Raw genomic sequence first — 11,131 nt, forward strand, 5'->3', positions numbered from 1 at the left:
GGATTCCATGAAAACGTTTGAGTTAGTATGATAACTAAGAATCATTTATGAATTTGCAAGATTGCTAAGAATCCTCTTTTTATGGTGTTAATCACGGGGATTTGTCTACTCGGATTGTCATTCGTTGGAAATTCAGAAGCGCTTAGAAAAAATATTCAATTCAAGGAATTGTAAAATAAATATGTGAGAATGCTCTTTCAGATAAATATGCCATATTATTGTGTCAATTTTTATATGCTTATATGCTTCATGATTTGCATAAACTGCTATTATTTAGTGCAAGCGTGTAATATAGGTTTTGGAGGTCCTTCTTCATTAAGGTATGATCAAGTTTCTTCTCAGATTACCTTTACGCTTGGATTTGCGATTTTTGTAATATGATTTGCTCTTGCTTAAAGTTTTCAAATGTTAAGCTGAAGTTCGCAAGCTAATTGACAACCTAAAATCATTGGACGGATTTTTCAGTCCTTAAAGAGTAGTTTGAAGCAAGTTGGAGCCGTATTTTTGACTTTGATGACTGGAACAATGATGACTGGAACAATTTTTTATACCTTGAGTTAGCTGGGCAAAGCCTTGTTTTAAAATGAGACCTTAACTCAGTATGGGCTGCTATGTCGGGCGTAGTTCCTGCTTTTTTCACTTAAATTGTCGAGTGTTAAAAAGAGGCTGCGTTCAAAATATGATTTTATTCTATAATGTGGTGTTTGTGATGCAATAGAGGCATTTTCCATTGATGGGCATTTCCTCTATTTGTTTTTAACTGAATTCAATTTGGTATCACAGTTATCACCAAATTATTTTTTATTAAAAGATAGTAACCATATTTGCTAAAGCATTAACGCAATCGATAATTACCGGGTCTTGGTCATTCGGGCCACTGAAATCACTTCAAATTTACAAAAACTTAATAAAGATAAGAACTAAATTAACACTACACTTGACACAACTGGGAACAAAAACGGCTGATAGGTTTAAATTATCCAGAACCGTAACAATATGGGAGATATTGTGCCTCTGTCATTTCTCTGATTCTTTAATCGTTTTTCTTTTTTTTTCTCAAGAATGTGTGTGTAGCCACAAATATTGCACCTCTAACTGATGCCTTACAGCTCGAACCGTTTTTATTCCCTGCGCCATGGAAGTGAAATTAGGGATTTGTTTTGTTTCAGCCTACTTAGATGTGGCTTAATAGCAAAAAAGCAGTTAAATTATGTCCCCAATATATAAAGTTTAAAAGCACATCCCCGTGAAACCTGATATGTCCAAAACTCAAAACAAATCCCGAATTAAGTTACCATTTCATTGATTCTTACTGAATATAATATGTGCTGGTGTTTTTTGAATTCATCTCTTTTTTGAGCGCTGTGTTTTACTTATCAATTGCTCTAATTTTTTACTCGTGATGCTCAATTTTCATATCGAAAGGCTCATGAATTGGTTCATATTTTTGTCTTTCTTCCTCTTGTTTCATTTCGTCAATTCGCTTTGTCGTGCAAAACATGCATATTGGTAGTGCAACAACCAAAATGCAAAGTGCCGTACACACCCATAACAAGTTCACACTCCACCCAGCACAGTTCGAACGACTCGGGCAGTTATCGTTAAATAATGACGTCATTATTGCTGCGGAAACTATGAGCCAAATGCATAATGAGAGTCCAGTCAGAGTCATTCCACAGAACAAAACCTGGTTGTACAATTTCATGCAGAGTATGACCATAGGTGCTATAATTAGTGGCACGTTGTAGATTTGGGCCATGATGAGGAATGCTCTGGCTGCGACGTATGAACTGTACTCGTCACCGCGAAGAATCTCTTTAATTGCTGACTGGTCCAGCAGTTTTTTGTTCACTGCCTCACAGATTGCTGATTAAATACAAATGTCAAAAATAAATACAAGCCAAAAATCTTCCTTTAAGCAGATATGTTCTCAAAAGCTATTTGAGCAGTGTTTTTTTTTTTGCTTAACCACATGTTAGTTAATCCAAATTTTCTACTAAATATTTACTAACATAGCCGACTAACGTTGAGCTTTCAAACGACGGGCGAATGGTTGGCTCCACAAATAGCTAGCTGGGGCTCAGGAACGCTAGTTGAAACTTAACTGAGATTAGTGGAAAGAGTAGAAAAGGGCGCTCATTAGAGGGAGTTGTGATCCTTTCGGGGTTAGGGGTGGATTGAGGTGAGGTGAAGAAGGCGAGTTTAAACCGCGAAAAACTGTTCTTTCACCATGATTTGCATGATTTTGTCTTCTCAGCAGCTTCGGTTATTTGAACACTTAGAGACATGTAAAGCTCAGCGACCTAATACTTTTCGGGGATTACCCGTGTATCCCGTTTTGTGGACGAGTTGAATGGTCAGACGATAAAAAACCGTAAGATCAAAGTCGGTAGTTCTATCGTACTACCGACTTTCATCTCATAGGTTTTATTGTATAAAAAGACCAACTGCTATAATGTCATAACTGACTAACGTCGGACGAATTGCTCTCAAAGACTAACGAGAAATCGGTTTTGCTTAATCTTAGCTGAGAACGGGGGAAAGGAGTAGAAAAGGATGTGACTAAAGGGTCCGGACTGTTTTGAGGCGAGGGGGGGTTCTTTGCGCTTGCGGGGTTTGTGGCTGTATGAGGGGAGGGCAGGCAGGGGCGTTCGCAAAAACTATCCCTCACACCATTGTTTTGTCTTTTGTGTAAATTCGGTGATTTGTTCACTCCAGATAGTAGTAAAGCTGTGAGAGAACTGATCAGCGACCTAATGCCCTCTGGACTTTCCTGTTTTCCCCATTTTTTGCAAAAAGCGAAAGTTGGTAGTACCAAAAATTGCAAAAAAAGCTCAACAGCACTAACAAAGTTGCAACCGATCAAATTTTAGGTCTTCGCTTTTAGGTCAACTTAAAAAGATGAACTGATTTAGTTTTCAGCTATGGAATCCATTTTTGGACTCATTGGTTTGACGTTTTTGTTTGAATTTCTTCAAGTTTTGTAAGGTCCAGTACGTTATTTTTGCGCCAGAGATTGTTTAGTGAAAGAATTTTTTCAATCAGCTATTTAGAACTTTTAAGGTTACTAAAAAACAAATGTTTGCACGCTTTTTGGCTCTTACTGGGAAGTATCCGGGGAAGTATAGTAGCGAGGAATGATGTTTTATCCACATAATCAAACAAATTTTAAATGCTAAGCTTTACTCTTTAACATATATTACCCAATTGGATGGGAGAACTGTATGCCAGCCCCACTTTTTGCTCGGGCACTTTTTGACCCTGGTTGAGAGAATCACAAACCAACATATATGGTATCAAATTGAAGCTCCCTGCGTCTAAAATTTCACCACAAATAGAAATTCTGCGCTATTTTGAAAATGTTTATAAACATATTTTTACTGCAGTTCAGATTCCACAGCATTTCCAAATTTTACTAATAGGTTTTGATGATATGTTTCTTGAATACTTTGGCCCCATTTCTTTTCTTTTTGCAGTGCTTTTGATGTTTCGCAAAAAATCATTTGTTGTGTTCGTTGTTCATTGTTTATGTGGTTCTGAGAAAAATCATAAAAATTAATGAGGATTACCAATATCGATCTGTGAAAACCTAAAAGTAATGTATTTTAGAATTCTATCATGTTAAAATCAGACTTGTGAAAGCATGGAGAGCTCTAAATTAATTGAAACATAGCGTTCCTTACGGTCGTCCTTCTGGTGTTAAGTTAAATTTATATAAAGCTTGCGTTCTATCAGGATTGTTATATGGCTATCCTGCCTGATACCCTGACATTATCCATATGCGCAAATCTTAGGTGGTGCTTTTGACCTGGTGACTATGATGGCTCGTTGATTACATCGAATTCCCTGCCAGTTGTATATCAGCTGATTGAGAATGATTTACATTTCTTCTCTGCTATAATGAACGAACAAAATTGTCTATATTTTAATGATTTCTTCACAATTGAGACAAGGAGTGTAAATACTCGTAATATGGACCTGGAACGAAATATGACTTTAATAATACGTGTACTTGAGCTTTAAAATGTAGATGTAGTGTTTGTACAGGATAGGCAATAATTTGATGTTTGAGTTCATTTTTTTGTAATTGTTAACCTTGTTTTCTTTTGACATGAAAACAATGCTTACTTTATTTATAATGCTATAATATCCTATCAAAGGTAATAGAAGTCTTTTTACTACTGCTACTACTACTACTACTACTAACTTGGTCCAGAGGCACAATTTACAGGGAAACTATCGAAAAATTTAATTGAACAACTATTGCTTTTCGTAGCTTTGAAATTCGAAAATATAACGTAGATACTAAAATTTTTCCGGTTTGTTTTTTTAATGCTGGATTGATTTTTTTCAGATGAATTTTTATTCAACCAGTCAAAAAACCATCAATATGAGCTGTTATAAGTAGCGTTAATTACGCATGCGGCTATGATTAAGCTACAAATGTTACCATTCGTCTGATTTGGATCTTACTTGAGTCGTCTTTTTTCAATATCTGCTCCTTTTTGGTTTATAAGCTTGTCATTTTAAAATAAGACTCTTTGTGTGAATATATTCAAGCCTGAGAGTTGACTTCCAATGTTTTTTACTCACTGTTCACTTCACGTATACTTTTCTATAAAAGGAGAACGCGCCATTTGGGTTTTGACGCACATTTTTTAAAATCTGCTAAATGTTTCGTTCTTTGGTGACTTGTCTATTGACAGTAGTAACAGGTTTTATGTAGTAATGAGGTAAAGTTTCATCTACTAATGCTTGTTATTTAATAATTGAGACTTCGAAGTAATTTGCCTAATTTTGTTTTATTAATAGCCGCACAGCGATAGCTGGGGCTATTATTGACCTTCTCTTGGTTTTTACGACTCGAAGAGGAGTAATGAGATTCTACAGGTTTTTTTTTTAGCAGAAAGCAGGTTTGTTCATGACTTGAATTTTGACTTCTTTCTGTTCGAGCATTTAGTTCCGTTTTTGATTGTTGACTTCTGTTTTCGGACATTGGACTTTAACAGTAGCTTCGTTTGTAATGTATAGTAATTAGGAAATGCTGGTTATGTTCAAGGTGAAGAGGTCATTTTGAGATTTTTTGTTCCTATATAAGTCAACCCTAAATATCTAAACTACAACGCACAACCCCCCCCCCAACTCTGTACCCCCCCACCTACCCCTACCCCCTCCCTTCACCTAGCTACTCCCAACAACTACCCCAGCACTACCCACCTCCCCAACCTATCTACCCACCCCACCTTGCTCTCCCCCGCACCTAAAAAATTGTCGGCATTTTAAAAACAGTTTAATGTGGTTTGTTTTTATCTTTTCTCTATTTTGATGTTCTGATTTCAGTAAGGTTAGGTTAGAGATTATAATGCACGACGATTCGAGTCGTTTCCGGTATTCTACCGGCTATGTTTTTTTATTTCGTCGCGATTTTTGTTACAACCATATGACGTCACAACCACTTCAAATCTGCTTTTTGATCTTTCGATCATGCAATTTCAACTGAGGTGCGTGCGTGACCTTGTTTTTCGCTCTTAGTGGAGCGAGTTTTTTTCAGTTCATTTGCGTGATTAAATTTTTGGTCAGACTTGACTTACCTCACTCTCAAAAATGACTTCCTCACTTTGTAATTGACTTTTTTTTCTTCAATTCAAAGAGATAAGGTCAAATGGGTGTGTGTCACTCTAAATGAAGGTTATTTGAGATCAGCTAATAGAGGCAGCAATAACTTATACAGATTTTTAATCCAAATATAACAGATCAGCCTTCAATGAAAAGACGAATTTTTTGGTCGGTCTTTTTTTACTGTTTTTTGAGACTGCAGATCTACGTAGCTATTGCGGCTATTTTCTGGCAATCTGTCAGCTATGTTTTTTTTTGCATGTTAAGTGGATTTGTGTTCTGCATCTGTTTTCGCATTGGGGGCTGTGCTTTTCTTATTGTTGAAAGCTCGTATGTTTTAAAAGACATCTTAAGATTAGACGTAAATTGTTTAGTCCTTTTGATTTTTAATTCCGACACCCATTGGAGAAACTGACCATTTTTTAAAGTTCCTGTTTCTTTTTCATTTTGTCTCAAAACCCATTAATTTTTCTCTTATAATGTGCTTTATACGGGTTTGACACGTCTTTGTTCAAATGTGTTTGAGATTGAGTTTTGCTGCAAACACCTTGTATGTTTCTTGTCGCATAATAGTTTTTTATTGAATTTTTTTCTTTATAATTGTAGATTATTTAATCTTTTAAAAGTTGAAATGTATTTCTGTGATTTAAAAAATTTAAACCGAACAAATGGCAGGGAGTTGGTCAGAATGATTACCACAAATAATACGAAAACAACTGCTTCAGAGCTTCAAAGTAACATTATGCTGGATGATTGAAGCAGCAAGGTTTTATATAGGCTGTGATGTGAAAGTTCAATGAATGTAGGAAAGGTTAAAAAAAAATCTGGACATCGAATGTTCTATTGTTTAGCCAATTGGTACAGACAGTGAAAAACCCAGGGTGTAAAAATCTTTTACATTGAATTGGTTATCAATATTAGTTCAACCACTTTGATACCTTCTGTTTTCGGAATTAAGTTAATAAAGTTGACATTGACTGAGAATCCTAGTCATATTAGTTTTTGTAGGTAGTGTTCTGTGCTTTTTAATTCTTTGGACTGTTTGATATTTTTTGGACAATTTCAGAATGTATTGGGGTTTCACTAAATTGATTACACTCAGTGTTATCAATCTAATTGATTAGACAGTTTGCACCCTTTTTGTCCCCCATTGTCTTTTTGTTTATTTCCAAAGAATGTAGTCTGCTTACTGGAGGTCTTGAATATCTTGTTTCGCTTGTTTTTTTTCTTCACTTCAATTATTCAGGTTCTTTTCCTTCCTTGAAAGACACGAGTTCGTATTGTAATCCGTCATGTATGTAATCGAGCTAATTGTTTACGAGCTTTATTTTTCATCGCAAAGATTTTTTATCATTCTTCCTGCGTCTTCAGTTTTGTCTATATGCGTGCACTCACTTAGACTTCTCCATGCGATTTTCATTCATGCATTCTATTTGAATGCTTTTAAGCAGAAGTTGCTGAGCAAATAATTGGCACCAATTAAAACCATATTTTAATTTAGCTGTAACTTTAATCAACAATTGATTCAGTGTACACTAATGCCGCATTTTTTGAGCAGTCTCATGGCTATAATTAGGTTGTTGTGAGAAAAGTTTACTGATTCAAAGACGCGGTCCAAAAATTGTTTCCAATATTTTTCATGTTTTCTGGTTGGTTTTGGGTTATGAAGATAAATTTTTGATACCTTAGTTTGTTTCGAAATTTTCACAGTCACTTCAGTTTTTGACTACAATGCAAAATCAGTAATACACGATATCATTTACAGGTAATTTTGACTTCGGGGCCAACTAAAATGAAGTTGCTAGATTTCTCAATATCAGTTAAAAGTTGTAACGACCTGATGAACTGATGGAAAAGTAAAGCCGTCAACAATACCAGAAATTGGAATAATTGCCTCATTTTTGTATCATAGCAGTTCTTCTTCTTAAACCTTATTTTCAAAATATTAGCCGGCAATTATGAATTCCTTTGGAATATAGCAAATTTGCGTTTTTAAAAGTCTTCTATCTTTTAGCCAAATTGTACGGGCAGTAGAAAGCCTAGTGTTAAAATTGTTTACATTGATTTGGGCTTCAACCTTATTTCAACCTGTTGATACCTTCTGTTTTTGGATGTAAAAAAGCATTGGCTGAGACTTCTCGTCATATTCGTTTTGTTTTCTATCTACGTTAAATACGTAGTGTTGTGTGCTTTTTAATTCTGTTGATTATTTGATAGTTACAACAATTTCAAGATTGTATTTGTGTTTCACTAAATTGGGTGACATTTTGCACCCTAATTATTTAACACTTTGCACCCTTTCTTGTCCTCCATTGTTTTTTTTTGTTGTTTATTTATAAGCTTGTAGTCTGTGCCTACTCATGACACTAAATTTGGTGAATATTCTCACAGGAATTACTGGGAGCTTTTGAATATCTTACTTCACTTTTTCTTCTTTTTTTCTTAACTTCAGTTGTTCGGGTTCTTTCTTTTGGTTGAAAAACAAGATTTTTTATTGTAATGGTAATTTATATATTTAAGCTAATTGTTTAGCTCCTGTTTTTTGTCAAGAGTTTTGATCGTTCTTCCTGCGTCCTCCGTTCTGTCTATTTGCGTGAACTCATTTTGACTTTGCATGCTGTTTTCATTCATACTTTCTATTTGAATGCTTATAAGCAGAAGTTGATGAGCAAATAATCGCCAACAATTTGAGCCATATTTTAATTTAGCTATAAATTGATTAAGTGTACAGTAATGCCGAATTTCTTGACGAAAATCTCATGACTACAATTAGGTTGTTGTGAGAAAAGTTCACTGATTGCAAGACGAGCTCCAAAAATCTGGTGGAGCTCGTCTTGCAATTCTGGTGGAGCTCGGCTTGCTTTTTCTGGTCGATTTTCGATTATCAAGCAAAATTTTTTTACCTTAGCTTTTAATTTTTCTCAGCCACATTTGTTAGTGTTTTTTACCACAGTTCAAAATCAGTAGTACACGGTATCATGTACAATTAATTTTGATTCCGGGGGTCAACTGAAGAGAAATTAACATTGCTAGATTTCTCAAAGTCAGTAAAAAGTTGTAAAGTGTAAAATGGGTCTTAACTGCCGTTTTATTGTATATCAACTCTTTTTCTTAGAACTTATTTCCAAATTATTGGCCGCCAATTGTGAAATACTTTGTTATAGGGTACTCTTGCGTCGTTTTCCTCTGTAAACTGCGGTATTGTTTCCCTCCTTTTTTCAAACCCGAGTTTTAAAACATTTTTGCAGAAGCTTGCTATATTTGCAGAAGCTTGCTATATTTGCAGAAGCTTGCTATATTTGCAGAAGCTTGCTATATTTGCAGAAGCTTGCTATATTTGCAGAAGCTTGCTCTATTTGCAGAAGTTTGCTATATTTGCAGAAGCTTGCTATATTTGCAGAAGCTTGCTATATTTGCAGAAGCTTGCTATATTTGCAGAAGCTTGCTATATTTTCAGAAGCTTGCTATATTTGCAGAAGCTTGCTATATTTGCAGAAGCTTGCTAATACACAAATTTATTGCCAAAGCAAACGTTTCTGTTGTATCTTTCCAAGTTTTATGATATTGTGCATAGTTAGCTTTCAAATGTGAATGTGGGAACTTTTTGCGCGAGGCACAGAATCGTGCAAGCCTTCTTGTTTATATCTTGCTTGTGAAAAAATTTGGCATCTCAAAGATATTTTTGAGTATTTAATAAAGCATTTCGTAAAAGCTAGTTTTGAGCCACATGACCTTGTTTATTGTACAAAATTGACAAGATATTGATTCTAGTTTTAAGCTAAAGTGCTATTTCATAAGTATTGTTTCAGCTCACCTTTTTCTTTTGTATTTGTGCAATAGTACCAAATGCCTCCATGGTGGTCTGTCTCGCTCTTTTTGTCATTCCATTTAAAAGCATCATTTGTGTGTCCGAATACGCTCAGAAGGCCGATTAGGAAGGCCACCACCATGTAGACGAATATAAGCACCATCAAGTACAGCTCGTGTCTTCTTATCATGTCTTCCCATTCATTCTAAACCGCACAGAACTGAAAATGGGACACTTCAACCTATCTAAACTTTTTTTCTGATACTTAGAAACCAGACCTAACCAAAAAGGTCTGGTATAGATTAGAGTTTGGTTCAGATGCATTTAAATTACTTCATCTGCATCGACGTGTACTGTTTTCATCAAATAGCCGATGGTTTTAACGGCTTCGACACCGTTAAACTCCAAACGTATTTTTACATTTGCCTTTTTTGTTTTGTCTACTTGTTGCCTAGTAAGAAGAGGTCCTATATCTTTTCTAGTGAAGTACAAGTTAGTTTTTTTACCTATATTTTATGTGTTGCTATTTTGACTTTGTTATTGACTGTTTTGAAAAAAAATAGACATTGATTTTTGGTCGCACCTGGTCGAAGTAACGGCCCTCAAACTCTGTCTGTCTAGCTACTGTGATTGATTTGGTAGACTTTGCCTGTATTGGGCGTCTCTCACTCCCACTATGAAGTGTCTTCGTGTCCTGGACAGTTGCTCTGGCTTTTGTCGAGCTCCGATCTGTTGATGCGTTCATTATCCCTCTTATTGGTCGCGTCTTAGCTATTTTTACTCACTCACTACACGCGCAATTGTTTCATAAGGCACCGTCAATCATATTTTGTAAAAAAAAACTTTTGAAATTTTAATCAATAATGAGGTTGCGATCTACGGATACCGAGACTGCAAGTAATTACGCCATTGTGACAGATTTGTATACTGAGCATCAAAAGAAAGTTAGGACCCCTAGCTGATCCTGTACGCTAATGGTGTTGCCTATCAATGAAATTCAGATAATACGAAATGGTAACTCACCAAATGCTCGATCCAAATTTCACAGTAAAAATTGTCACGAAATTAAACATATTTCACATCCTTTTTCTCTAATATTTAACGCAAATGAAAACTCAATCATAACTAAACAAACGTGAAAACGTCACATTTTGAGACAACTTTCTTTTCACTGACATTTGAATTCCGCGGATAGGAAAGACCATCAGCGTGCTGAGCTGTAAAAATTGTTTTCGAAATTTGATTACAAGTTGCTATAACGCAATAATAAGACGAGTATTATTGCGTCATAAATTGAGTTTTTATTTCGTAAAACTAGGGGGTGCAAAACTACTTTTGAGGGTCAGGATAAAAACTTTACTGTTCGTGTCATCTTCATACTGTCTCTCTTTTCGTGTATTTCATTTGTCTCAATTGTGACTCTTGATGATTCTAAATGAGCTGTGTTTGACATCTCTTAAAGATCATAAAATGTACTCAATAAATTCTGCCAAATTGGCTGAAGGTATGAATGATGTACATATTAAAACTTGTTTGTGTTAGACGATAATTCTTAATCGCCCGCCGGAGGACTTAGTAACCCGGCATTAGGGAGCTTGCATAGACATTCACTGTTTTCCTATAAAGATGCGTTTAACCAACTCGCGTGGGTATTTCCCATTATAACCCCCCCCCCCATATGAAATTATAGTCCCCCATTATAGTATA

The 11,131-nt window shown here is 35.5% G+C and overlaps 1 protein-coding gene across 4 annotated transcripts; it reads right to left on the reverse strand.

Moving 5' to 3' along the window:
* Positions 1 to 667: 667 nt before the first annotated feature.
* Positions 668 to 10,876, reverse strand: LOC142344071 (uncharacterized). Of its 4 annotated transcripts, none has more exons than XM_075395549.1 (4): positions 10,758 to 10,876; positions 10,008 to 10,351; positions 9,431 to 9,629; positions 668 to 1,866 (listed from the first exon to the last, which is right to left on the reverse strand). In XM_075395549.1, the coding sequence occupies exons 2-4, from the start codon at positions 10,167 to 10,169 to the stop codon at positions 1,394 to 1,396; spliced, it is 834 nt and encodes a 277-aa protein (XP_075251664.1). In that variant the 5' UTR covers positions 10,170 to 10,351; positions 10,758 to 10,876; the 3' UTR covers positions 668 to 1,393. The 4 variants fall into 4 exon arrangements, with proteins under 4 accessions (XP_075251664.1, XP_075251663.1, XP_075251666.1 ...); XM_075395548.1 differs by having other exon boundaries at positions 10,785 to 10,872; XM_075395551.1 differs by having other exon boundaries at positions 10,008 to 10,315; positions 10,785 to 10,862.
* Positions 10,877 to 11,131: the final 255 nt, after the last annotated feature.

This window comes from Convolutriloba macropyga, chromosome 8 (genome assembly GCF_964194025.1).
Source record: "Convolutriloba macropyga chromosome 8, txConMacr16.3, whole genome shotgun sequence".
Classification (NCBI taxonomy): Eukaryota; Metazoa; Xenacoelomorpha; order Acoela; family Convolutidae; genus Convolutriloba; species Convolutriloba macropyga.